The 27374-nt window shown below is 59.2% G+C and overlaps 1 protein-coding gene across 2 annotated transcripts; it reads left to right on the top strand.

Moving 5' to 3' along the window:
* TRIOBP (TRIO and F-actin binding protein) lies at positions 1–27304 on the top strand. 2 transcript variants are annotated; one of them, XM_087764020.1, is made up of 19 exons: positions 1–114; positions 1442–1575; positions 3019–3492; positions 4292–4424; positions 4777–5760; positions 6033–6128; positions 11588–11644; positions 12000–12068; positions 12525–12614; positions 13463–13572; positions 14019–14577; positions 15224–15334; positions 17337–17484; positions 17891–18002; positions 18470–18629; positions 18983–19096; positions 19409–19495; positions 20416–20579; positions 22505–27304. In XM_087764020.1, exons 1-18 carry the CDS (start codon positions 1–3, stop codon positions 20575–20577), a joined length of 3714 nt encoding a protein of 1237 aa, XP_087620146.1. In that variant the 3' UTR covers positions 20578–20579; positions 22505–27304. The 2 variants fall into 2 exon arrangements, with proteins under 2 accessions (XP_087620146.1, XP_087620147.1); XM_087764021.1 differs by lacking the exons at positions 1–114; positions 1442–1575; positions 3019–3492; ... (2 more) ...; positions 6033–6128; positions 22505–27304 and adding exons at positions 7504–7735; positions 21312–22131.
* The last annotated feature ends 70 nt before the right edge of the window (positions 27305–27374 follow it).

The raw sequence follows: 27374 nt of genomic DNA, 5'->3' as shown, positions 1-27374 counted from the left end.
ATGTCTGGTTCAGTAGAAGACGTGCCCTGCATGAACTTTGAAGCCAACATATTTGCAAAGAGCCTGTGCCAGCACTGTTTCCGAGCCGCAGGGGCTCACCAGCATGCTATCCAGGTGAGCTCCTCCATCCCACCTGGAGGCTATGAATACTTCATTAAGGGCCCCTTTGTTCCATGTCAGGACTCCATGTGCCTTTGTAGAGATGGAAATCCCTAACACAAAGGCTCAGCCCGGCTTTCTAGATTTCTTTGGGGGAAAGCTGCATGGGGAGAGAGTCTTCCCAGGCATGGGAATCCATCATTTAACCGTGCCCAGGCCAGAGCTGGGAGCCACCTTAGCAGGGAAGGGCTGGACACCGGGTACGAGGGGCTTGATAGATCCTGGAAGGGAAAGCAGGGGTGTTGCAGATGCAAAGCTACAAGGAGGGAAGGGGGGGACTGGCAGAGCAGGGACCCACCCTGGATTAATCTCTGCTTGATGCCTGCTGGCATTTACAGCCTGCCTCACCTAAAGTGTGGTCTTGGTGGATGTTCCTGTATCCCCTGGCTGTCAGCTTAGGGCCAGGGCTGAGTCCTGTCCCTGGGGCATCTGCAGCGACGTGTTCCCGGAGGGGAAGGCAAGAGGGGGATAAATCTCATGGGACTTTGGGCTCCGGATACCTTGATCCAACATGGTCCTTCGGCACAGGGCCGGACACACAAGCTGCTTGGCTGTCTCCAACCAGGCGGCAGCTGGTTTCATGTTCACGGAGGGTTTCGTGTTGTTCACCGTCCTCCAGGAGCAACTGGCCTGGAATGATGAAATAGTAATGAGCCTCCCTCTCCCTTTCTCACCCTCTCCCTCTCTCCCCCTGGCCCCAGGCCCTCTAAGGTTACCTCAGCCCTTTGCCTGTGATCTGCTCAGAGCTGTCGCCTCTGAGTGAATCCTGGCGTGGGCGAGATGCTGGAAGAAAGGGGACGCAGACAGTCGGCTCCCCAGAGTCTCCCCCCCCGCTGCTCATAAGCACTGCAGGTAACGAGGCTGGGGAGGATGCTGAAACGCCTGCAAGCCCTGACAGAGAAAGGCTGGGGCTGCAGCCTTCCCTGCAAAAATTGCCCTCCCTCTTGGCTCGGTTGCCTCTCCCCAGGCTATCTGGGTGGCAAGGGAGAGCAGCCGCCAGCAGCATCAATGCCAAAGCGGGGGGGGTTTCCCTGAGCCCTCATCCACACGCGCTGTCGCTGGGATGCCTGCAGCATTCAGCATCAAATAGGAGCGTGCTAGTTCTTTCTGTCCTCCTGAAGTAGGAGAAAAATCTCAACAGCAGGCTGGGTGAGGCATCAAGAGCTCTGGAGGCCAGGCTGCTCTCGGAGGAGGGAGAAGAAGCAGGCATTTTCCAAAGGACAGCCTTCCTCCTCATCCTCAACACGCTGATGGCACCATTGCATCCCCTTCTTCCTCACAGGAGCATGCCGTGGAGGTTGCAGGGCGCGATGCCGGCAACAACGCAGGCCCAGGCGGGCCCTGGGATGCCCTCCGCATTTTAGCCCCTCAGTGTGAGGTATATGTGTGCGTGGGCCCAGCGGAGGGGACAGAGCGGTGAGTACCAGCCGGGAGCCGCGCTGCTCCAACAAGCCCCCTCGGTGCGAAAAACGGAGGAGGGGGAGCAGAAAGCCAAGCAGGGGGAAATCAGATGCCTTCTCCCTGATGCTCTGCATACCCGTGCCTGGGAAAAAGGGCTGAGCCACCCCCATGCCATGCCCTCTAACTGGGTTCCTCTTGGCTGTCCCAGGAGAGGTCAGGGGGTCACCAAAATAGACTTCTTCCTCACTGCCTCTAAAGCAAGGCTGGTGGCCCCAGGATGGGCTCTGCCAGCCTGTGCCCATCCAGTGGAGAGAGAGATGGCATGGCTTGGGCTGCTGGTGCTGCCACCTGCTCCTGAGCTCCGTGGGCTGTGCTGACCACCAGCTGTCCTCTTTCCCTGCCCCACAGCTGGCACGAGAGCAGGGATTATCCCCCGCTCAACCCCGGAGCTGAGGGTGAGCACAGAGAAACTGGCACCGACCCCAGCGCCCGTGCCGAAGCCAACTCCACGCTTGCCAGGGTGAGATGGGGATCTCTCGTGGTTTGGGTTATTTCGGTCTTCCCAGCCCCCTCGGCTTTTCAATGCTACTTCTGCTGGGCACATTCAGAAGGTCCTGAGATGCCAAGGGGGGATCAGCTGAGAACCTTGGTCCCCACAAAGGAGGCTCTCCCCATAAAGAGCACATGAGATTTGCTCCTGGATTCCCCCGTGCAGACTTTCCTATGTTGTTTCTTGCCATGCCCATTGATGTTTGGCTGGGATCATCTTATGCTCACCCAGCTCCTCTCCTGGTTCCTTTTTACCAGAAGCTTTCGGCTGAATGGGCGGTAACTTCTCATATATGCTCTTACCTCCTTCCAGCCCACAAAAGCTACTGGTCCCCATTGCAGAGATCTGCCCTATCTTATCTCCCAGGATGGGGAAATGACCCTGTTGTGGGACAACACTTTGGGATTGGGCAAACGGGACATGATGAGCTACGCGGGCCACAAGGAGGAGGTGCGGCTGCGAGCCCCACAGGCAGACAGACCCAGGTGGGCTCAGCCTGTTTCCTCTGGATCCTGGGTGAGAATCGAGGCCCAGGGCTTTAGGAAAGAAATCTGCCCGCTGAAAGCAGGTACACTTGGTTTGCTCCCATGTGAGATCCTCATTCTGGTTTGCTTTCCACCCGGGGGTCTCTGAAGTTCACAGCAGATCTCTATTTAGATTTAGCATCTCTTTACCCGGTTCTGGTCCCAGGAGGTGTTCAACGCCTCTGCGGGCACCATGCAAAGAGATGAGGCCCAGAGTCCATGAGATGGCATCTCTGTGTGTGCTGACCATGAACCATGGGTCTCCCGGGTGTTCTCTGTCTGCATGGTTTGGCATGCCCTCAGCTCGCAGTGCTGTGTTCCAGCACTCCCACCTCACCTGGAGGGAGTCTGGGTTTTATCTCTGCCCTCCTGGACCATTTCTAGCTCTCCTGCGAAGACCTGCTTTGCCGTGGACGTGGTGGCATCGCGCGTCGCTCGTGCCTCCCCCAGTAATGGCCTTCTCCCCGTCCCAGAGCGCCATCCTGCCAGCCAGAAGCCTGAGGAGAGCTGGCCAAAGCAATGCATAGAGAGCGGCTATTTCTCCCTGGAGCGCCGGAAAACTGACCCTCCCTGGGCATCCACCCCGCCACGTGCCCCCGCTGGCCCCTCGTCGGCCCGCAGCGACCCAGTGGGCAGCGGCAGGCGCCTTGCTGGCTCCCGGGTTCGGGAGCCCCGTGGGTACCCCGGCGGCGGGGGCACGGAGGGGCGGCATGGGCTGGAGAGGCAGGAGTACACGGTGCTGGCAGACCTGCCCAAGCCCAAGCGCCTCAGCCAGCGGGATGCTGTCGACCGCTGCAGCTCCCGCACGCTCAGCCCTGGCCGGGTGGAGGTGGAAAGGATATTTGGCTGCGAGCGCAGGTGAGAAGCAATGGGTCTCTGCAGTGGTCAGAGGTGGGGAATCACCCCCACTATGCTGTTGGGGGGCCCCCACCTCAGAATCACCGTGCCTTAGGGAGAGGCAAAGCTCAGCTTTCAGCTGTGCTTAAATTTCCCTTAAAGCAGGGGTTGGGTTTAGGCTCAGCGCCTCCCGGCCTGGGGAGCTCCCCCACTGTGGCATGCAGGCAGAGGAGACCATTGGAAAGGTGGAGTGAAGCTGCGCCGCTGGAAGTGGAGGGAGTAGCCCACCCTCCTCATCCTCCCAGCCGCCTCCTGGAAGCCACAGGATGTGCTGTGGAGTGGGGAAAGCCACAGAAAGGGGGAAGGAGAGAGGTGGTCCCTGCACCCAGTCAGTGGCTCCCCAGGGATCCAGGATCTGCTGTAGGAGCCGCTCAGGAAAGGATTGGGGATGCTGAGAAGTCCGCAGTGCTGCTTGGGTCTTGGCTGGAGAAGCACAAGTGGCTCCAGTGTTGGTGGCACAGGGCAGGAGGGGACATAAACGGGAATCAGGGAAGTATCCTGGGTCAGGTGGGTGGGATGTGAAGGAGCAGATGGAGGGAAGCTTAAGGAATAGTGTGAAGAAGACATGAGTGAGGCAGCAGAACACGAAAGCTGGGGTGGTTGAAGTGGTGGGGACAGGGCAAGGGAGATGCTATGGTGCCACATGGTGCCTGGGGCTGGTGGATGTCTGTGCGGTCAGGCTCAGCAGGAGCAGGGTCCGTGGGGGCTCTGCCTCTGAGCTGAGCCTGGCAGCAGCTGGACACACTGTGTGTGCCTGCAGGAAATCGGAGACCCTGGAGGCCTTCCAGGCCCTGGAGGAAGGCCGCGTGGACCGGCTCGATGGCAAGACCCCGGTGCCACCCAGCAAAGGCCGCCTAGTTCGGAGGCAGACCAGCCCCAGCCTGCCCAGGGAGGTGAGGCTTGCCTGCGTGGTGGGACCCCATCCCAACTCCCCGAGCTGGGTTGCTTACCCCTGCCACATTTTGCTCTATTTCTGCCGCATGCTTCTCTCTTCCATTCCCCTGCTCCCGCTTCCCTGTATTCCCAGCCCTCCTCCTGCCATGGACCACGACACTCTGCTCTTAAATGGCAGCAGCCCCTTCACCCTTTGGGTGCTTCTCTTCAGTACAGGCTGACTCTGTGCACAGGGATGCAATTGCTGTCTGGGGAACCAAAGCATCTCCCAGCCGTAATCCCATCTTGTTCCCACTCACTGGCATTTTTTTTTTAAGAGGATACTCTGCTCTCCCTCCTCCATGTCCCTAGGGCCAGCAGCTCTCCTGGCACCTCGAGCAGCGCAGCAGAGACCCCAAGGAGCCCCTGCGCTCCCCCAGCCCGGCTCAGCACCCAGAGAGGGCCAGCAGGATCCAGGGGGATCCCCCGCGCCCCGCCAGCCCTGGCTGGCTGCTGGAGAGAGGCAGCCGGAGCCCACGCTCTGCAAGCCCAGCCCGCCGGTCGGAGAGGAGGGCAGGGGAGCCCGGGAGCCCTCCCTGGCGCTTGGAGAAAAGCTGGAGGAGCCGAGGGGAGCCCGGCCACCCCCCAAACTCAGAGAGGGGCCGAGCCGCCTGGCAGGCAGGGGGTACAGGGCAAGGCCTGGAGAGGAAGAGCCGAGGGGACCCCTTGCACCCTATGGGCCTTGGGAAGGGCTCGGATAACAGCGGGCTGAGCCGGGCAGGGCCACCACCGCGGTCCCTCAGTCCTGGGAGATGTACAGAGAGCACGTGCAGAAGCCAAAAGGAGATCTCCCCTCCTGCCCCGGTGCGGGGGGCAGAGAGGCAACAGGTGAAACCAGGGGAGCCGCTGCGCCTCAGGGAGCCCGGGAAGCCATCCGAATGTGGCTGGCAGAGCCTCCAGGAAAAACTGCCCCCCTCTCACCCCGGGAAGGGCGCTGGCAGTGGCTGGAAAGGTCGAGGCAAGCCCCTGCACCCCGCGAGCCCAACACGACCACTGGAGAAGGACTGGAGGGGACAGGGGGATGCCCACAAAGCGCAGGCATGGGAGAAGGACTGGAAGCGCCAAGAGAAGCCCGTGTGCCATGCGGATGTGATGCGCCAGCTGGAAAGGGACTGGAAAAGCCCTGCTAGATGTCTGGACATAGGACTACGGCCGGATGACAGCTGGAAAAGGCCTGAGAGTCCAGCACAACGGCTGGAGGACGACTGGAAGGGTCCCGAGCACACCCGAGACAGAAACAACCCAGAGAAGCCATTGGAAAGCGACTGCGGGAACAAGAGGCTTCTCATTTATCACGTGAGTACGGCAGGAGCCAGAGCTGATGGGGACCCTGCCAGGCATAAAACTGGCAAGCACAGAGCGAGTGGGTCCCCTGGGTTGCAGTTCTGCACACCCCAGCTCCCCCGGCTCCTCTGCTTCCCCAGGGGAGCCATGCTGCCTGCCTGGCACTGGGAGAAGGGAGGATGCTTCTCCCTCTGGCCAGCGCCAGAAGGTGGATGCTCGGATCTGGGAAACCGAGGTGAGGACTAAACCCCCATGGCTTCAGCTCCTGCTTTCTGTCCCTGCAGCCCCAGCTGGGTGGAGGCGCCTTCCCACCGCAAAGCAGTGTCGGCTCCTCGGGAAGCCCGCAGCCACGCTCGAATGCCCGTGAGAAGTGCAACAAGGTAGGGGCCAAGCCCTGGGAATGGTGAGGAAGGGCAGCTGCCCTTCTCTGGAGGTCACCGCGGGTAGCACCTGGGTCTCCAGCACTTGATCTGAGCGGGCTCAGCATGGTGCTGCCTTCCCGTGACCTCCTGGGCACGACGCTTACTAATGCCCCCCTTCCCTTCATCCTTTGCCCATTTCTCAGTTTGGGAAACTGAAGCACAGAGCCTTTTTTTAAAGCCAGAGAGGGGTAAGCAGTAGACCTGGGACTAAAATCTCAGTGTAGCTGCTTTCCTTCCCTTTATTATTGCCCAGTGATAAGATGGCACCAAGGGTTTTACGGGGATGAAGTGGGCTTGAGTAGCATGAAAGAAGATACGGTCAATTGTGTTGGCGTTCCTGGGATACCAAAAATGGTGCGAGAGCGGCTTTGGAGGGCTCAGAAAGTGTCCTGGGAGCCTGTGTAGCTGGCAGCTGTGCCCGAGTCCCTGCTTCCATCCCCTCCGTCTGCATCAGTCATCTTGGCCAGGTTGTCCCCTGCTAGAGCCTGGCTTTGCACTTTATACAAGGACAAACCGCGGCCGGGCAGGAGGGTCCCAAAGGCCTCTGAAACTCGAAACTGGTGATGTCCCTTCCCTCGCCTCCCTGCCCCTGAGCTCCCGCTGCACAGCTGGGGCTGGTTCACCCCCCCTACCCCAGGTTTCTTGAGCGCCCCGCTCTGTGCCAGGCGCCTTTGCTTTGGCTTGCAGCGAGAAGCATCGCCTCGGCGCCAACTGCGCAGCAGACCGTGGCGTTTCGTGATGCGCAGCCCCCTGCTCCCTTTCCACCGGGACCCTCTCCGGCAATTCCCCCTCCCTACGCGGGCTGGCTTTCCGGGGGCACCCGAGGCCCCCCGGGGCCTGCTACCACCTCGGCCGAGATCGCAAATCGCTGCTTTAGGGGTTCATTTGGGGGGACGGGGGACAAAACCGAGCAGCTTCGGGAGCGAAGCCGAGGACCCCGCTGTGTGCACACACGCATCGGGACTGCTTAAAATCCCTGCCTGTAAAAAATCCCTGCCCGAAAGAACACCCTGCCTGGCTACGGGCTGGGCTCCCGGCGGTCCCTTCCTGGGGCAGGAGCGGCTCAGCCCGCGCCTCCCTGGGCTTCAACTTTGCCCGGGCCGGCGGGGAGGGAGGGGGACGCGGCTCAGCCCCAGCGTCGCCCCCGTCCCGTCCCGTCCCGCCGCCGTCCCTCGCCCCGGGGCCGGCCCCCCCTTTCCGTGCGGCCCGGCGGCCTCGCCCGCCTCGGCGGCTCCATTGGCTGCGGAGGGCCGGGGCGGCGGCGGCTGGCTGCCATTGGCCTGCCCGGGCCCTCCCAGGAAGTTTGGGGGGGGAGGAAAGAAAAGTTTTTTTGGGTGGTTTTTTTTTCCCCTCCCCTCCTGTTTAATTTTTTTTTTTTATTAAAAAAAAAGAGGAAAGAGGCGAGCGGGGAGCGCGGGGCGGGCGGCGGAGCGGGCATGGTGGGGCCGCGGAAGCCGCCCGGCCGCTGAAGCCGCCCCGCCGCCCTGGCTGCCAGCGCCCGGCCCCGCCGCGACCCCGGCCCCGGCCCCGGCCCCGCCGCCGGCCGCGGCGCCCCCGCCATGACGGTGAGTCGGGACCCGCCCTCGAGGCTTGGGGTTTGGGTGGGGGGGGGTCTCCACCCGGCCGCTCTCCTCCGCCTCGGCCGGGCGTCGGGGGTGCCCGGCGGGACCCCGCGGGGCTGGGGAGGGGCGCAGGGCCGGCGGGGCCCCCAGCTGTCAGCCGCCGCCTCCCCGGGGTCCCTCCGCTCCCTGCCCGCCCCCGGCACCGCTGTTGCCCCGGGGACTCTGGCCCCGCCGGCTATCCGAGGCCGTGGCTGAGGCTCGGTGCCTCCTTGCCTCCCTTCCCCGTGGCCACCGGGCTCCCCTCCAGGGCTCCCCGTTGCCGCTCGGTAGAGTCGCTTTGTTAGCAGCACCCGTAGACATCGGTAATGCCGCGTGTCAGCGTGGACCGGGCTGAGGCCTGCCGAGCTCACCACACCGATGACCGCAGTCAGATGCGGAATCCGCATCCCCCCCCGGGCGTGGGGAGCTGCTGCTCCCTGTGGGAACCAGATGCGGTTTTGGGGCAGGGATCGTCCCACCCCTGGGGCGAGCCTTCTTCCGTGCGGACGTCTGCCGGCCCCGAGAGGAAGGCTGTTGAGCAGAGTGGGGTAATGGAGGTGACAGGCCGGGCTGTGCCCGCCGGCGTTTCACACGGGGGCGGTGGGAAAGGGAGAACCTGTCGCCCGCTTGCTTTTGCAGCACGTACAGGTTCGGGAGCTGCATGTGTGATCCAGCCTGGGAGCAGTTTTGCTTCCACCAAACTGAGCTGGAGCGGTTTTGCTTTGTGTTTTGGCCTGGGGCCCGCGCCTTGTGGAGCGGGTTCCCTTTTTGGAGAAGACATTGTGCTTTCCGGGAGGGCGAGAGCCCCTCGCACCGTCTCTTGGAGGTGAAAGGAAGCATTGCTCCAGGACCTGCCGTCCTGAGGAGCTTTTGGGAGCGGGAGGAGCAGGAGGCACGGTGGTGGCAGAGGCTGGCGATGGAAGGAGCACACCTGACCATCCCATCCCTCCCCTTGGACGCCAAGCTTTCCCAGCCTGCTGCAGCCTCTTCTCCGCTTCTCCATCCTGGTGCCTCTGTACCACCCAGGAGCCATTCCTTCACTCCCACCCAGTCCCCTTTCCTTCTTTGGTGTTTACATTCTTCAGATACTTGCAGGCTGTTATCACCTCCCCTGTAGCCCTTCTTCAGTCGGAGCAGGCAGCTGCCTCTCCTTAACCTGCCGTTGTAACCCAGTCCTTCCAGGTGTCACCTATGTCCCTGGCTGCTTGGGACACCCTCTGGTGCTTCTGCCTGCCAGCTGTGGGGCTGAACATATAACTCTGGTGGGTACGGATGCAACCAGGCAAAATCGCTGCTGCCAGCTGCCGAGCCAAAGCCTCGCCATCCACGGCCCCGAGCATTGTGCTGGGGGTGCATCCTGCCGCATCCTTGCATCTCCGGCACCCGGATTTCTCCCAGCAGTTTGGCTTTCTTGGGCGTTTCCTCCTCCTACCGCGGGGCCTTTTTCTCTGGATGGGGGGGTTCGGTTTGAAGCCTGCTCTCTTCTCTGCCGGTATCCTGAACTCTTTATGCCGGATGAGGAAGCTGGATTTGGTTGTGGGGAGGGGGAGAAAAGTGGCTTTAAGCACTTCATGCATCAACTGATGCTTTGTCCTATGGTACCGGCCCCGCTATGACAAGGATAGTTCAAAGCCAATTCCAGAGCTGTGGCTCTGCATCGGGGGGTGGCAGGGAAAATGGGGCCAGAAGGGAAAACAGGAGCCCTGTGCAATTCGCCCTCTTGAGAGAAGCCCTCCAGGGGGATTTTCTGGCCCCAGCACTGCATCGGGGCAGCGGTTCTGGCAGGACTTTGCCGGTTTTCCCAGCAGCATAATTCCCATTAATGTTCATTATTTTGGCACCTGATGCTTTGGGATTGTAAATCCTCAGTAAGATGAGACCCAGCTGATCCATACAACAGCCCCAGCCAGGAGTCCTTTCGCTCCCTCTCTCCCTATCGTGTTTTTCTGCCTCTGTGGAGCCTGCCCGGCTCTCTTCTGCTGAGCGCACGTGCGTCCCGGGAGGGGGGAAGGTTGCGCCTTGACGTTTCACCTCCTTTCCTTCCCTCCTACCGCTCCCAGTTCAGAGCCGGAGCTGAAGTCACCGGATTGGAAGGGATAACGGGAAAAAGGGTGGAGTTGCTGCCACGGGGAAGGAATTAATTTTCAGGGCGCTTTTTCAGGGCGGCAGCGGGGCCCGTGGGACGTCTGGGTCCCTAGGGATGGGGATGCACGCATCCCCCTCGTCTCCCAGCTGCCAGCAGCACCCATCACCTCTGCCGGAGGTGAGGTGTGGGAGCCCCCCGCGCCCTTTCGCTGTGGTTTCCCTGCCTGCCTCCCTTCCTGGGTGGCTCGGGGCCACTGTCGGATGCTTCTGGCCAGGCCTGAAGCTGTAGCAGCTGGTGACCCTCCCCTTGGCAGGCCTCCCCATGCCTGCTCAAACCAATAGTTGGAGCGCCAGGGTGGGCCGGCACATACTGGGCTCTTGCTGCCCCGTAACCTTGGGTGTAACCCAAAAGCAGCAGCTCGGCGAGATGAAAGCAGAGGAAGGCTCAGCCTAGCTGGGCAGCCAGGGAGCTGGGCTTGTGGGGCAGCCACAGCCGGCTGCCGGGCTCATTCAGGGGGCCCGGAGTGGCCAACGGCTTGCCCAGCCGCCCCTTCTCACCAGCTTGGTCTCAGGTGGTGGTTGTGGCACGCGGGGACTGCTGGTGGCTTCCCTGGGGCTGGCAGGTCTGGTGCAGACCGCTGGGAGGTCCACCTCTGGCACCGTCACCTCTCCAGCACTGTCCCTGCCTGGTTCAGCTGCGGAAGAAGGGGCAGATCAGCAAACTCTGGCTTCCCGGGGAGAAGAGGTGTTGGGCTGAATTATTTGATGGTGCAACTTCTCCAGAGCCAGCAGGGTTGGGAGGAGGAGCAGCTTGAGCCTGTTTGGCTGAGGGCAAAGCCAGGGAGAGCGGTTCCCCTGAGTCAGCTCTCCGGCACTCCACCTTGGGAAGGAGATAAACTGGTTGGGATGCCGCATCAGTGGCGTGAGGTTAGGAGGAGGCAGGGAGTGGGGGGAAACTTCTTTCTAGCACGGGGTGATCTGGATGAAGCTCTGTTCATCCTCATCTTCGGTAGCTGTGGCCAAGGCTGGGCAGAGGGCAGGCTCTGCAGTGGGAGGGAGCAGAAAGAGCTGGGCAGTAAGAGAGGAGCCCCCAGCATCTCAGAGAGGGTCGAGTCTGGGAGAGGACTGAGCGCTGGTTGTGACTCTGATTTCATCTCTACCCTGGGGCACATCGTTTAAAGGCAATGTGTTTTCACAGCTGTTAAACTGACTCCTGTACGTTTGCGGTGAGGGCTTTTTCATGGAGAGCTGCTTGCATCTTTAATAAATGATTGGTGGTGAAGTTACCAGAGGGACGTAGCTCTGAGGCACAGATGGCCAGGGTTTGGTCAAGGCGTGTCTGATTCTTTGCGACTTTGCCTCCATCTCCGAGCCGAGCAGCGCAGCACTCCCTTCTGCCCGCTCTCCTTGTCCCTGCCTTCCCCCCTCTCTAAATGAATACCTCTGAGGCACCTTGTGGAAACCTCCCTGCTGCATATTTTCCTTTAATTTTTTTTAAACCTCTTTCCTTATCTCCTGCTTCCTCTTACAGGATCGACTGCCTGCTGTTGAGAGCTAAATCCAGTCCTCCTTCGCCACTGGGTCCTACACCCCCTTGAGTTTCCTAAAAGCAATGCCGGGCTGTTCCCACTTGTTCTGCCACTGGGGACTCGCCTTCCACCCCCGGCATGAAAAGCCCTTTTGTGGGTCACTCCCAGGCAGTAACCCTCTGTTTTGTCCTTTCCTCTCCAGCCGGATCTCCTCAATTTCAAGAAGGGATGGATGTCCATCCTGGACGAGCCAGGAGAGGTAAGCCCGAGGCGGGGGTCTGCCTCTTCCCCCAGCCCCTGCTGCTAGAGATCCCCCAGCGAGCAGCAGATTCCCTTCCCCCTCCCTTGCTGAGGTCACTCCCATTGGGAAAGGCAGCGAGAAGCCTTTGGTGGAGGTGCCTTGCCCTGTGTGCGGGCACGGAGGTTCACCCAGCGCCCCTCTCCCAGCCGAGGGGCGCGAGGGGGAGTCGGAAGGGATGTGGAGGAGGGGGAAGAGAAGGCCAAGAGGATCTGGCGCAGAGCGTCCCTCCCTGTTCCTACGCTTCCCCTGGTAACTGCCTATCCATTTCCCTCCTGTCTTTTCCCTTCCTTCCCCCTGCCCGATCCGCCTGCAGTGGAAGAAACATTGGTTCGTGCTGACTGACTCGAGCCTGAGGTATTACCGGGACTCGAACGCGGAGGAGGTAAGCAGGGCCAGCCTTTCTCCAGCCCTCTCTTCCTTCCCGGCCAGGGGGGAGAGGAGCACAGCCGTGGCGTGACCGGCGTGCGCCTGGGAGAAGCGGCACCATCCTCTCCCCCTGAAAGGTGCCAGAGGTGGCGAGCTGCTCTTTGCCAAGGGGTGAGGAAGAGGATGGGTGTCTGGAGGCAGGCTGGTGAAGCCTCGGGGGGCTGTCAGTGGTGGGAGGTGAGGAGGAGGGCTGATCCTGTGGCTGGGCATCTCAGACACTCTCCATCCACACTGCTGGCTGCCACTCAGGTTAAAAGAGGCCACACTGTGCCAGGGAGCTGAGACTGTCTCCTGGAGAGCTGTGGGGTGAAGGCAGAGACAGCAGGCACTTCGGTTAGGGTGCTGGCAGGTGACGGGGGCTTTTTCAAAGTTGGGTTTGCACTGATGTCTTAGCGGGTGGCTGTGCTTGCAGGCTGATGACCTCGATGGAGAAATAGACCTCCGCTCCTGCACGGACGTGACAGAGTTTGCAGTGCAGCGCAACTATGGCTTCCAGATACACGTGAGTGTCCAGCACCACATGGACACGGAGCAGTGGCACCAAGGGACACTGGGTGGGAATGCATACTCCCTCCCCGTGCCAAGATGCTGAGAGGCAAGCCGTGCAAACCTTGTGCCAGGATGGTGGCCCAGCAGGGCTGGTTGGTGACACGTGGGTGGCAGTGCTTAGGGACAAGAGTGCTGCCTGTCTGCAAAGGAAGGAGGAGGAGGAGGCTTTGCAGGGCTGGCCAAAGGTGATGCTGGAGGCAGCCCAGGAGCCAAGTTAAACGTCAGGAGTGTTTACTTTACCTGTCGGCCAAGGCAGCTTCTCTAGAGCCATGGGGAGGGAGCAGTGAGCACAGCAGATTTCAGTGTAGCCTGGCTGACCATGCTCCGAGTATCAACCTGTGTCCTGGATCTAGCCCCAGTACAATCCCGTCCTCAGCTACTTAGCATAGCAGTGGGAGATGGCTGCTAAGGCAGTGCAAAACCTAGTGGGTGTGCAGGGTTGAGCACTTTCTGGTCTGGGTTTCCCTGCTGTACCCCAGCACTGGTGCCCAGCTCCCAGCACCTGAACGACTGGATGGCACCAGCTCACGTTTGGCCAAATGTGCCGGCAAAGTTGCTTTTGCTTTTGCTTGGAGATAGTCTTGCGGTGGACGTGTGACGGGCTTTCCCGCAAAGAGCACGTCTCTGCTCCCATCCCTCCACCTGACCCCAAAAGCATGGGAGTGTTCGAGACAGCACGTCGTCTCTCTGGCACTGTCCACCACCCGTGTGAGTGGGTGCCTGGGGGTCTCGGAGAGTGAGCGGGAGCTGCTTGCGCCTCCGCCAGGCTCTGACAGGGCCTCCATTGCCTCCCTGTTGCAGACGAAGGATGCCGTCTTCACCCTGTCGGCGATGACCTCGGGCATCCGGCGCAACTGGATTGAGGCCCTGAGGAAGAACGTGCGCCCAGTCAGTGCTCCGGACGTCACCAAGTAAGAGTTGCTCTGCACTGCTTCTCTTCCTTCTCTTGCTGCCCCTTTCCCCTGGCAGGCAGGGACTGGAAAGGCCCCTCTGGAAATCCAGCCGCTCCCAGGTCAGCCCTGCCCTCCACTCCTCCTGAATATGGCCTGGAGACACCATCCAGTGGTGGGGGTTGAGAGCCTGATGATTCCACTCTTGCACCCGCTTTTTGCCTCGCCGCATCAGTTTAGCCTGGTTTCTCCACCAGCTTGGCTGGAACTGGGGGTGAATCCTCCCTGCCCTATAGAGGAACCCGTTTCCCCAAAGGATGGGATGCTACAGGTCCAGCTCCAAGCTCAGGGTGGGGTTTTGTAAGGCTGGACTGAGCAAGAGCTGAGCCTTGGGCAGCTGGTGATGCCTCTGCCAGCTCCTTCTCCACGCGGCACCTCTCCTTCACCAGCTGCCGCTCTGCTTTCAGGCTCTCAGACTGCGATAAGGAGAACTCCTTCCGTAACTGCGTCCCCCAGAAGGGCTCGCTCCAGACGGAGGAGCAGCAGCGGCCGGGCTCAGGCTCCGAGGGGAACTCTAAGGGCGGTCACTGGAAGGCGGACAGGCAGCGCCATGCCTTTGACTATGTGGAGCTGTCTCCCTTGCCACAGGACCCCGGGAATCAGGGGTCCCCGCAGAGGACGAGAGGGAGCTTGAGGATCTCTGACCGAACTCCTAAGCATGAGGAGCTGGAGCGGGATCTGGCTGTCCGTTCGGAGGAGAGGCGGAAATGGTTCGAGACCCCTGATGGCAGGGTCCCAAATAGTGATGGCCTGGTGGGGGACTCTTCCCGCAAGGCAGGGGAGCAGGACCTCCCTGCTTCCCCGCTTTCGGAGGACCAGCGGATTCGGCTGAATGAGGAGATAGAGAAGAAGTGGCTGGAGCTGGAACGCCTGCCCTTGAAGGGCTCGCGGCGGGTGCCCTTGACAGCACTGCTAAACCAGAGCAAGGGGGGCCACGGAGACACCAACGAGGCGCTGAAAAAGGAGGTAAGAGCATCCCTCCTCTCTGAAACTGGTATTCTGGTAGCCCCTTTGTGTGGTCCCTGGCAGCAGGAGGCTCTGGAGAAGAGCAAGGCAGAGGTGCAGAGAGATGTTCATTCTTTCTGACTCCATATGCCACCCCTCGAGTGCATGGGAGCTTTTTCAACCGGGTAATGCGAGGCCAGAGACCTGCTCTTGCATGCCTGGAGAGGTTCCCCAGGCCATGTTTTGGTCCAGGATAAGTTAGTTGGTGGCACTGCTTGCATGGAGTCTGTGTTTCCCAGGAGTACGTCCACAGCCTGTCTTCTCTGGCTGTTCCCAAGCCTGTAAGCGCTTCACCTGCCAGCCTTTGAAAGGAGCCCTGTGCTTGTCTGTTATCCCAGCTAGATGCACAGTGGTGGTTTGCTCCAGCATGGATCCACCTGTGGAAGTTGGGATGTCTCCTCCCCTCCTTGCTAGCACTTACTGGACTGGGGCTGGCTTTGCTGGTTTGGTCCCTTGGTGGTCTGCCATTCCTATGGGAAGCAGACATCTCCTTTGGCCATGTGTGGTCCTCCCCATCCCTAAACCCAGGGTTCAGATGCGGCACGTCAGTCGGGTCGCGGCGCTTTTCCACCCCTGGCTGAGTATCTCTCTCCCCTCCGTGGCACAGGTCCAGTTGCTGCGAGCGCAGCTGGAGTCCTGCCAGGCCCGAAATGAGAGCCTTCGGGAGGCGGCAAAATCCCAGGGAGACGGCCACGTGCCCCGGGGATACATCTCACAGGTGAGCAGGGCGCCAGACACGGGACCCTGGAGTCACTCCCAGTCCCAAACTGGGAAATGTCAGGACTCAGCTCATTGCTGAGTAGGTATTGCTAATCATTGGGTTGCTGTGGTGACCCTAACTGGGCTCGCTTGTAATCAATGTTAATTATATAAAGGCTGGTGTGTGTTGCCTGGCCTTAAAGGGCCCAGAGAATAAACAGGGAGAAGGAGGAGGAGAGTTAGGGGAGGAGTGCAGGATCTGTGCCCTGCTTTGTATGTGGGCATGATGCTGGCCTGGCCTGGGCTGGGGTGGTGAGCCGTCCCCCTGCTCAGGACTGGGTCAGCAGCTTTCTGGGTCTCCAGCCGAGCCACCGCATGATCCCTGGCGGTTTGCAGCTTGCCCCATGCAGTTCTTGCTAACAGGGGTTCCCGAATCCCTCGTTAAAAGCAGCCCGTCAGGCCCTGGGGAGCTCCTGTCCCTGCCAGAGCCGCCTGAGCCCTGAAGGTCACTTTGACAGCAGAGCCCGTTTGTTTGCTGGGACGGCACATGGGGAGGCCTGCAAAGCAGAGTTTGCTCAGGCTTCGGCCTCTCACTTCTCTTTGTTTATTTATTTTCCCCACCATGTACTCATCCAAAGCAAGCGGGGTCACATCCCGCAGGGATTTCCTGGGGGGTGGCTGCCATTCCACCACGTTGTGCGGATTTCAGGATGTGCCATATGTGTTGAAAGATACGAGGGAGGGGGAAGGAACTTGGGGCTGGTGAAGCCCGTTGCAGTGGATTGGCTGTACCTAGCCCAGAGAAAGAAACCCGTGAGTCCCACGGTGCCCAGCCCTGCCAGGTACCAGTCGCTCTGTCATGTTGACTTAATATTTACAGCTCACAGGCCTCTTTATGGTCAAAAAAAGCAAAAGGAGTGGGGAGGAATGGCACCTTATCTTCCTAATAACTTGGCTCAAAAGGCCAGCATTTCATGCCTGGGCTTATTCTCACTCTGCTAAGGTTCACAGCCAGCCCGTGGGCAGATCACTAAGTTGATCCCTTGCCTTTTCCTCTCCTTTGGTTGACCTGTGAAGCTTCCCAGCTTCCCCATCTCAGTACGGGGGAGCAGCCAGCAAGGACTTGCATTCCCGCAGCATGTTGCAGCGCCCTTAATATCAGCCTTTGCCTTAGTACCAGGAGAAGGAATGGGAGAGCAGGGGGCTGTTGGGGGATGTGATGGCTTCTTGGCTCTTTGCTGACATCTTAGAGGCCTTCGCTTTTTAAAATAATACTCTGGCACAGTTTGGTGGTAAGTCCTTTCCAAGGGGCTTGGGGTGGTGCTGCTAGGGTCTGCAGGGAGAGCGGAGGCATAGCTCCGTGGTGGGAAGCGCTTGCTTTGCTGTAACACCAGTTAACTACAGCACTTGGTGTTGAAAGAACCATCCCCTCAGTCTCAGAGCCATCAGAAAGGAGGGCAAGCTGTGCGAGGAGGATCCCTAACCATGAGGCTTTGGGGAGGGCTCCTTGGCAGCCTCCATCAGGCTACAGGACAGTGCAGGGGTGTCAGTTTTCAGGAGAAGAGGCTCAGTTTTCATTGATTCTGGGGGATGCTGCTTCATTTAAAAGGCAGATACTGAGACGTGGTTCCCGCTGTCGATCTCCTCCAGCCAGGCAGTGCAGCCTGGTGGAGGGGTCTGATCTGGGATGCCGGGCACATTATTCCCAGCTCTTGGCCCAAGAGAAACGTTCCTGTCGTGCTGCTTCACTTTTAAGAAGAGCAAGAGGAACGTTTCTTCCTCTGCAAAGCATGGGGGGCTTGCAAGATGTGTGGCCCTGTCAAATGGTTGTGTTCTGTGATAAAAGCGCCACCTCACTTTCACTTTTCCTTCTGAATTGGTCTTGCTTCTCTCAAAATGGCCCTGGACTTGGGTGAGGTTTGCAAAGCCAAATGTCAGCCCAGCCAGGTGCCTGTCGTGGCCTGAGCCCCTGCATGCCTAGGACCTTTGAGTCCCTCACCCTCCTTCCCCCGGCACGGCAGGAGGCCTGCGAGCGCAGCCTGGCCGAGATGGAGTCATCCCACCAGCAAGTGATGGAGGAGCTCCAGAGGCACCACCAGCGGGAGCTGGAGCGGCTGCGACAGGAGAAGGAGCGGCTCCTGGCAGAGGAGGCTGCGGCAACGGCAGCAGGTAGGAACGGGCACCAAGCCGTGCCCTTGCTCAGGTGGGTCCCTCCTGCCGCTTCCAAATGTCTCTTGCGAGAAACCAGTCATCTGGAGTCATGCTGCTGACCGTACTCGTGTGAGGCTGATGCTCAGCACCTTCTTGAAGGCAGGCAGGACTGGCAGAGGTGGCAGGGAGCTCCCATGCTGCCCTGTGTTAGTCTCCTTGGCAGCGCTTGGTGCATCAGGATGATCCTGGGGTGTGGAGAAGGTGGGGCTGCTCCGAGGGCAGAAGGGATGGAGGGGGAACTTGCAAAGATAGGTCTGGGAGCCTGCAGCAGTAAGAAGTTGGCTGGTTCCCTGGCTTGGTTTCCTCCAGATGTGCTGGAGCTGGCACAGCCTGATCCCCCATCTCCCATTGTCACCCTCCGCAGCCATTGAGGCACTGAAGAAAGCCCACCGGGAGGAGATGAATAAGGAGCTGGGCAGGACACGAAGCTTCCAGCAGTGCGGCTCGGTCTCAGATGCCCTCCAGAAGCAGCACCAGTAAGAAACCACCTCTCCCGCTCCCCTTGCCCAATGCTGCTGCCCAGTGCCGGTGTCACCGCACCCCATCTGCGGCCATAGCCCCCAGCTGTCCCCCCTGCCACCTCCCCAGCTCCCTTCCCGGGGGCGGTGGGTGCCCAACAGTGATTGCCAGGGCTGCTGAAGCTGTAGGGTAGGGAGGTTTATCCCCTGCTTGGCTATTTTCCCTATAGCACCTCTGTCTTCCCTATAGCTTCTTCCCTCCATTTTCTTTACGGAAAGCTCCTCCATTTCTCCAGCATGGCTTAAAGCTCCTAGAAGCACCACGCTCATGTGCGGGAAGGTGGGAACTGAAGCTTTGATCCACAGGGGACATTATTTTGTGCCAATGACTGATGTGGGCAGAGGCTGCCCATGGCAGGGGAGAAGGCGATGCCAGGGGCCAGCGAGGATTGCAGGGCAGCGATGAGCTGGTGCTTCTTTGACAGGTTGGATGTGGATTCCCTGAAGCGGGAGCTGCAGGTGCTTTCTGAACAGTACTCCCAAAAGTGCTTGGAAATTGGGGAGCTCACCCAGAAGGCAGAAGAGCAGGAGCAGACGCTGCTGCGCTGTCAGCAGGAGGGGAAGGAGCTCCTCCGGAAAAACCAGGCAAGAGAGGGGCTTTCCCTGCCAGCAGAGACCGCAGAGCACATTCCTCCCTTGCACGGCACAGCCCCTCTATTAAAACTCCCCTATTTGTTCATATTTCTTCCCTTCTGAGATTATCGTCAGAAAGAAAAAAAATTGAGAGTTAGAGGCTGTAGATGGGCCTGTCCTAACTATGGTGTTTAATATGGCGAGTGTATTCTTTGCTGCTGGTTGTAGGTGCTGCTGTGACGTATGGGCAGAGGGTTACAAGGAGGTCTCTGAGCTGGGGTAGGGCTGGCATGAAGATGGAGAGGTCAGGACAGCGGAGAGGCCCATGCCCTGGCTACCCTGACATCTTTTGTTTTCTTCCGCAGGAGCTGCAGACCCGCCTCTCGGATGAGATCGGGAAGCTGCGAAGTTTTATTTCATCGCGGGGCTCTGGGGACCGCTCTCCGCACAACAACGAGCGGAGTTCCTGCGAGCTGGAGGTACGGGGGTGCCCCGAAGCTGCGCCGCTGCCTCCATCCCCACCCCGTGCCGGGGGTCTCCTCCTCGCGGCGGTTTTGGCTTGGAGCGGGTGGGAGGGGGGTGCCGGATGGAGGAGCGGGGCCGGCGCAGGAAGGAGGTACGCAAGCTTCCCCTCCGCCGCTCTCCCGGGGCGCTCGCGACGCTTCCTGCCCCGGCCCTCCTGGCCCTTCCTTCCTTTTCCACTGCCGTGCCTGCGCTAGGGCCCGCCAGCCTTTCCGAGGCAGTGGCTCTTGAGTCACCTCTGGTTCCTCTCTCCCCCCTCCCCGGCCCAGGTGCTGCTGCGCGTGAAGGAGAACGAGCTCCAGTACCTAAAAAAAGAGGTGCAGTGCCTCCGGGAGGAGCTGCAGATGATGCAAAAGGTCAGTGTTTTCTGGGAGCCATTGGGAAAGCAGCAGGAGAGGGGAGGGAGGGGAGCAGCAGGGCTGCATGTCACCAGGGTTCGGCTGGGCTTGATGGGATGCTCAGGCCAAACACTCTTGTCACCTGTGCTCCTCGTCCCTGCTCGCTCCCGAGCTCATAGCAACCATGTGCTCCGAACAGCGTGGGCTGGCATAGACTTACCTTGTACAAGGGAAATATCATGGAGAGTTTGCTGCTGGTTTCCCCAGATGTATGTACATATAAGCATGGACAAGCCAGGAGCCCTTCTTTCCCAGTTGGGAAGCCCGGATGAAGCCTGCCCAGCACTCCGCTTTGCCAGCCACCTTCTGTTCCCCTAGTTGTCCCCTTGCTGGGTGGACGTGTGTCCTTGGGCACCATTGCTGGGTGTGCTGCTCCCTCCACTGGCAGCAGCTTCTGCAGAGGGATTTTCAAAGACCCCTGCCAAAGGGGAACACGAAAGAGGCTTTTAGACTCAGTGATGCTCCAGGATTTTATAACTTTCTCACTTTTGCCGTATAAGCTTTTTGCCGTATAAGTGGCTGGGACCAGCCCTTTCAGCAGCCTGCATCTCTGGTGGGTTTATTTTTCCCATACAGCTGGCCCAAACACACACAGCTATGGTAAAGCCCACATCACCTCCTCAATCCGATGCTGCAGATCCCCACTGCTGCAAGACTAATGACTGCATTCCTCCCCGGCCCAGGGTTTGGGAAGCGCTACCTCCACGCTCTTCTTCTGAATGGTTTCTGTGTGGCCTGAATTGGGACGGGCTTCAAACCCAGGGCTGGCTCTCCCCTCCTCACCTGCTGGCCCTTCTCCTGCCGGGCTTACCTTGCCACCCCCCTCCCTAAATAATATCAGCCCTAAAACCTGCTGACCCCTCTCCCTCCCCTGGCAGGATAAGAGATTTGCCTCAGGGAAATACCAAGACGTCTATGCAGAGCTCAATCACATTAAGGTGCGCTCGGAGCGAGAGATCGAGCAGCTGAAGGAGCACCTGCGCCTGGCCATGGCAGCTCTGCAGGAGAAGGAGTCGCTGTGCAACAGCGTCGGCGAGTAACGGTGAGCACCGGGGATGCTGTGATGTTCCCTGCAGGTGCAGGTGGCTGAAACTGGCTGCCCCACTTTGACACGGGGATGGAAGCTGCCGGTTCCTCCTGCTCCACTCAGTGCTGAAACTTTAGGCTTAAACTCTTCCTTCTCTGCTTCTTGCATCCTCTCGTCCTGCACCCCTGCCCCTCCTGCTGTCCCTGACGTTCTCCCAAGGTCCCCAGCCCACTTCTTGCTGTGCTGCTCTTGATGCTCCTGCAGCCAGCACCAAGCACTGCTCAACCAGGAGGTGGGAGCCAGCCACATGCCGGCCTTCGCCCTGTGGCTGGGGTGACAGCGTGGGTGCGATTATGTGCTACCTACGTAGGTGATGTTTCTGCTGCGTTCACCTTTGAAGTGGTTTCCCTATCGCAGCACGGAAATTTTAGGTCTGCATCAAAGCAGCCCTGACTAGACTCAGCCCTCCTCCCACACTCGCCTGCGGGCATCCCTGCCCGCAGCTGGGGAGGGAAGCAGGGTGACAGGAACAAAGGTGTCCCGTTGTCCGGAGCGCTTCTGCTTCTTGCTTGGATGTCGTGGCCATCGGGACTGGGGTCACCCTGCTCTGCCAGCGCTTGCTGGTGGGTGCCGAGATGAGTGGGTCTGTAGCAGGACACCAGGCGGCCATCTCCCGGGGGAGCAAAAGGGACAGCATTTCTGTGCTTGGAGTCTTTCTAAACCATTTCTGGTTTTGTCTCCCTCTAGGTCTGCTCTTCGTTTGTTTATCTGTTCTTGTTTTGTATTTGCTCCATTCCTCACTTGCAGGGAGGGGGAGGTTGAATCCCATCCGTTATTGCCTTGGCAAGGAATCCCACCCACCCCCCCAGCCTCCTCACTCCCCTCCCAAAGCTTTTTTGATGAACCCCTTTTGCCTGCATACCTGAGCACATTGTTTGGACTGGCTCCTTACATGCACCTTCTTCAGGATTTTATATGTGAAAAATATATTTTATAGAGGATTTTTTTCCCCCTGGGGAAGAAGGGGAAGAGGAGGGGGAAAACTTTTACTACATCACCAGCATTTTCTAACCTGAAAAGGAGAATCTGGTTTCCCCCCCCTCCCCAGCCCCGTTGCTCCTGGCCACGTAGCCACCTTCGGCACATATTCCCTCTCTTCCAAATATCTTCGCGGCCCCCCTGGGATGTACGGCGACGACCACACTCCCCCACCCGTGCCACCCCCAGGGACCTGTGAAGAAGACATGCAAGCCATAGGAGGGAGCCGCCGGGGCAGTCTGCCATGGATGTGCTTGCCTGGGACTTTTGAAAGAGGAGACCTTGGCAAGAGTCCGCATGATCGAGCTCTCTCCGTGACTGTCCTTTGGCTCCTTCAAGAACCCGAACTGGCAGGAGCCCAGAGCCACGGAATCTCTCCTTTCTGGGGAAGAGGAGCTGTGAGGCTGCTACTGCACCCGCCGGAGCCAGCCCCCCCCAAGGTGGCAGCTGCTGCTGCTCTGCTACGCCCTTCAACTTTTAACTTAATAAAATCTTCCCCTTTCGCTGAGAAAAATGTGTTTCTCAAGGGGTGCGTGTCCTTAACCTGGTACAGGGGGGTGTCATTTTTCCAGGTTCCTGTGTGATTTTTTTCCTCTGGATTTGGGAAGGGAAAGCAGCGGGAGCCCCCCCAGCTGGGGAGCAAGAGGAGCCCTGCAGTGCTGTTATCCAGCTGTCTGCTCCACCTTGGGGTCTGGGGGGGGAAATAATCCATGACACCACTCTGAAAATCCCACATGGACCCTCAGTCCCATGGAGCAAGAGCTGAGCCTGGGCTGTGTTAGTAAATCCAGTATTGTGGGGGGCAGATGGTGCTGCAAATACCGTATACTGGGGGAGAGCAGAGGGATCTCAAATGCTTTTCTTCTCCTGTTTTTGGGTGAAGCACTTTGCTTTTTTGGCAGGATGGAGGACCCTGGGATGACTGCTCCTCATTCAGCCCCATCCCAATGTAAACGTGAGTTGCTGCTCTGCAGAGAGGCTGCTGGCAATTACGGAAGAGCCCTAATTGTGGGCTTGTGCTGAGGCTGGAGGTGCCGTCTGGAGAGGGGAAGGCAAAGGGCTCGAGGAGGACCCTCGGATGGAGGTGATGGATGCGTCGGCTGGGAGGCTGGAGTACTGCAAGACATGGGGATGGGAGCAGGGTGTAAGGATGTGGTGGCAGCCACAGTGAGGAGAGTGAGGGCAGCACGCGTTCGCTCAGCGTGTGATAGCCTCGCTGTGGTATCGGTGGCTCCTGGGGCAAGGGAGTGCAGGCAAGTACAGACCCCCTCATCCACGGGCACGGCTGCAGCGACTGCTTTCCCTAGGTAAGGCAAGCTGCTTCGTAAGTCACAAATTCCGGTAAAACTGGGTTGCAGGCTTTCGTCACGTGCACGAGGCCCTTGGGCAACCCAGCGGATGGTGCAAGAGGCCAGGCGCTGAGCTCAGCAGCTGGCTCCCCATCGCGCCTGTGCAGAGCCAGGGCTTGCTCTCACTGCTGCTTGGCCTCCTGCCTCCGGCCTAGAAACCCTCCCGTCCCTGTGCTGCCCAAGGTCCAGGCTTTTCCCTCTGCCTCCCAGCAGGACGTGGCTGTTGCCATCAAGTATGGGACAGGGCGAGCATTCGGGACGCCGGGGCCCTGAGATGGGAAGGAAGGCAAGAGGCGATAGAGCAGCTCAGGGCAACTGCTTCCAGGCTGCAGGGCTTGGTCTTGCCGTGGGGGATTGGTAGGGACCAAGAGAGGAGGAAAAAAAGTGGGGTTCAGCGTACAGTGTTGCAAGTTGAGGGATGTGTGCGTGGTTTTAAGAAAAAACAACTGCTGAAGCAATAGTCTGTGTGGTCATACCTACCTCTGGGTGAGGAAACCCCCAAAAGTGGGGCACTGGGGGCAAGTGGAGGGTGAGTGAGGGGTGAACCGCAGACTGCTGGTACCTGCGGCTCGCCAGCCCCTTCGCTGAGGGGTTCGGTATCTTGTGTTTGTTTGGGTTGCTTCGTTGGCGTGGTGTGGGTTTTTTTTGTTTTTGTTTTTTTTTTTTTCCTTCCTGACTGGGGGCTGGTGACCCCGATAAACGTGTCACGTAAGCGCGGGCAAAATGTGTGGGTGCCTGACATGCAGCCAAGCCGCCCCTCCTCGAGGCTCTGCGGCTGCAGATCAGCCGCCAGCCGGGCAGGAGCGTCCCGTCATCCCAGGGTGATGGGGGACCGCCGCCTCCCAAACTGGCGCGGCGTTAATCGCACAGCCCCCATCTCTCCTGCGGCGGGGCGATATGGCCGCCCTGTCGTCTCCGCATTGCTATCTCCTGGGTGCAGGGGAGCTGGGTGGGGAGAGGAGACAACCAAAATGCCCGCAGGCGACAGGCGTGATGGCCAGCAGAACCCAAAAAGCATTCCAAAGCGATGCCTGTACCCCATCCGCTTGCTCTCAGCTGAGTTGTGACTGCGAGAAATGTCCCAGCCTCAAGTGCGGGGAAAACCGCAGCCATGCGGGCACCCTGGTCGCATGAGAGCCAGCATGCCAGCTCGCATGAGCTTGCCCTTAAAAACCAGCTCGTAAATCTTTTAAAACAGTGGTAATCAGTTGAGCAGCCAGAGGCAATGCCCCTTCGCCATTTATTGGCATCATTAAAGCCCGCTCTGCTGTTAGCAGTGGCCAGGCTTCGCGCTGGGCTGACCGCCGCTGCATTGCACACCGAGGGCTCAGGGCTGAAGCTCTGCTGAGCACGACTGGAAAATCAGCTAATTTCCCTGTTTTGCCACTCAAAAAAGCACTGGAGAACTTGGATGTGAGTGCCAGTGAGGCCAAGTCCCACTGCTGGGGATTTTGAGCCTCTCTTTGAAAATGGAAACAAGGTAAAATAAAATGTCGCTGGCATTAGTTGCCAGAAGTGCCCCCGTGCGCTCGGATGCCAATGAACAGCCATCCTGCCCCTACAAGGCAGGGGCTGTTACCTAGCGGATCCATAGCACCTCCATGATGGATGCAGTTTGACCAATTAAGACAAAATCCACAGCTGGAGGTGCATAAATCCTTGCGGGGTCCAGTTGAACACAGCATGGGGAAGGAGGGGAAGGTAAATGGGATTACGGAGAGGATTCCTCTGCCAGGCTCTGTCCTCTGGGGTTCATTGGAGAAGCAGTATTTCCCAATTTCTCTGCCACCTAATGCCAGAAATGGGAGGCACAGGAGGCTTGGAGCACTTGGGTAGCTCTCCTCAAGGAGAAAAGGGGGTGCAGGGGATAACCCACCCCACCCTGGGCATGGTAGCAGGTTCCTGTGGCCAAAAATACAGGCACGAGCCCAAGCTGGGCATGGGGGACTAGGTGGCCATTGGGAATAATTTTTCCTTCTGGATGAGCCCCACCATGCTGCCTGCAGTGGGGTGCTGGTGGTGCTGGGCCCTGCTTCCCAGAAGCAGCAGGGCTTGCATTGCCCTGCAGCATCTGCTTCCCGCCTCCAGCCGTGGCATCCCGCCAGGGGCCAAAAACACCTCTCGATCCTGGCCAGCTCATGTTAAGGGCGCATCGCTGTAACAGTGCAGGGTTCAAGGGGTGCTTTCCAGCATCAAGTGGGGAGCTTAAGGGTTACCTTGACTGGGATCCCCCCCCACGTGCAAGGCCAGCAGCAGCCTGATGAGCTGTGACCACCCATACGCTTTCCCTCCACTGAGTCGCTTGGGGGCACGGGATCTTCCTCCTATTTTGACTGGCTAAAAATTAGGGAGCTAATTTGGATGAAAGGGTTGGAACTCGCCACACGTAGGGGAGAGGGTGTTTGCCTGCTGGCAGTGGCACCCACCAGAGGAGGCTGAGCAGCCCTGGTCGGCTGCCGGAGCTGCCCAGGTGACCAGCTGAGATTAGACCCCTAATTTTCAGCTGGCTAAAGTTAGGTAAAGCATCTCCCCTCCTCCCTCCCTGCCTCCCCCCGCTCTTGCCTCCCCGTCACTGCGTTGCCCTGATAATAGCTGCCTGCTTTTTAAGGCTGGAGGCTCTGCGGTCAGCCCGTGGCACTGCGCCAACCCCAGGGGCTCGGGGCCGATGCTGACACCCCCCACTCCTCGTCTACTGGGATGTGTACGGGTGAGCCGCTTCTGACGGTTAAAAACTTGGATGCAAATAAAAGCAGATGGTTCCTTATCTCCGTGCGCCTGGGTTGCCTACGTGCAGGCAGCCAGCGACGACGGTTTATTCCCGGCTAGGAAAAACGAGAGGTCCTTTGGCCGATCAAAGTGTTGTGCAGAGGCCACCAGAGCTCGCTGCCTGTGCGCTCCATATGGGATAGAAAGCGATGTATTCCTTAGGTCTTAAGCAAAAAAAAAAAACAACAAAACAAACAAACAGGGGAGGTGGGAGGGTGGTTATTCCTCTCCACAATTAGGAGCTCTTTGCTCTTAATAAAATCAAGTGATTTGCAGGTGCTGCGAACCTTTCCCATCCGCCAAATGAAGCGGGGCACATGAAGGAGCAGCACCAGGGAGGGAGGCACAAGGGGATGCCCCCAGCAGCCCTTCCACCAGTGGGAGAGCACTGGGGGGCCGAGTGCCTCCTCCTGGGGCAGGGGCACACAGCACCCTCACGTAGTACATGTGCATGTCAGGGACGGAGCATCGAATATTTCTAATTCTAATTTCTATTATTTCTATTTCTATTATTTCTATTTCTGTATTTATTTGTATTTATATATCTATATCTATTCTTATGTATGCTTCTGCGTGTCCCTGGCTGGTGGTTTTCATGCCGCTGGGCATCCAGGGTGCATCGAGGTTACAGATGGGTGCTCGTTGTGTATTTTAATGCCCTGCTGAAGCACTGGGGGGGTTGGAGGTGCCGGGGTTCACCTCCGAGCACCGCACGGTGTGTCGGTAGGCACCAGGTGGCTGTGCCCACATGTTTTTAAGAAATAAGGGGGAAAACATCATCTAAATCCTACGGGCAAGATGATGATAGTGGCTACATTTAATCTCCCAGAAACGGCCGACCAGTCGCCCAGCTGGGAAAGGGTGGTTGATTGTCACTGTCGTATGTCCCTGCTCTGTCCCCTCACAGAGAGTTGTGTGTGTGTGTCCCAAAAAGGGGACAGCCTGCTATTTGTCACCCTCGCCACACGCATGCGAGGGCTCAGCTGATGTCCCCAAAGCACCTGGTGGGGAGCAAAGAGGGCAGAGGAGGGGGCAGAGGCATTGGGCCGTGGGGTGTTGCTGCTGAGCCTATTTTGAGCCCAGTGCTTTCTCCTTGGTGTCCCCCAAATGTCTCTGCTAGTGTCCCGCCTTGTCCCCCTAATGTCTTCCTCAGTGTCCCACCTTGTCCCCTGGTGTTTCTCCGTCACTCCTTGTGTCCCCCCCAAATGTCCCTCCCTGACCCCCAGCATCCCCCCTAAGTGTCCCTCCATGTGTCTTGATGTTGTGCCGAGTGTCCCTGCCATGTCCCTCCCTGTCTCCCCAGTGTCCCCAGGCGCTCCCCAGTGTTCCCCCATGTCCCGTCCCAGTGTCTATCCTTCTCCCCACCCAGCGTCCCCCCCAGGTGCCCCTCCTTGTCTCCTCCATGTCTCCCCAGTGTCCCTCCTTCTCCCCACCCGGTGTCCCCCCAAGTGCCCCTCCTTGTCCCGCTGTTGTCCCCTCCAGTGTCCTTCCCTGACCCTACCCAGCACCCCCCCCCCAACGCTGCTCCTCGTCCCCCCGTGTCCCCACCCAGCGTCCCCTCCAAGGGCTCTTCCTCGTCCCCCCGTGTCCGTGTCCCTCCCCGTCCCAGCCCGGCGGGGTCGGGGCGTGGCGGGGGACACGCGGGGATACCGCCAGC

This window comes from Nipponia nippon, unplaced genomic scaffold, assembly GCF_047370975.1.
Source record: "Nipponia nippon isolate SJK-2023a ecotype South Korea unplaced genomic scaffold, ASM4737097v1 scaffold_3, whole genome shotgun sequence".
NCBI lineage: Eukaryota > Metazoa > Chordata > Aves > Pelecaniformes > Threskiornithidae > Nipponia > Nipponia nippon.
This window is presented reverse-complemented; position numbering and strand designations above follow the sequence as displayed.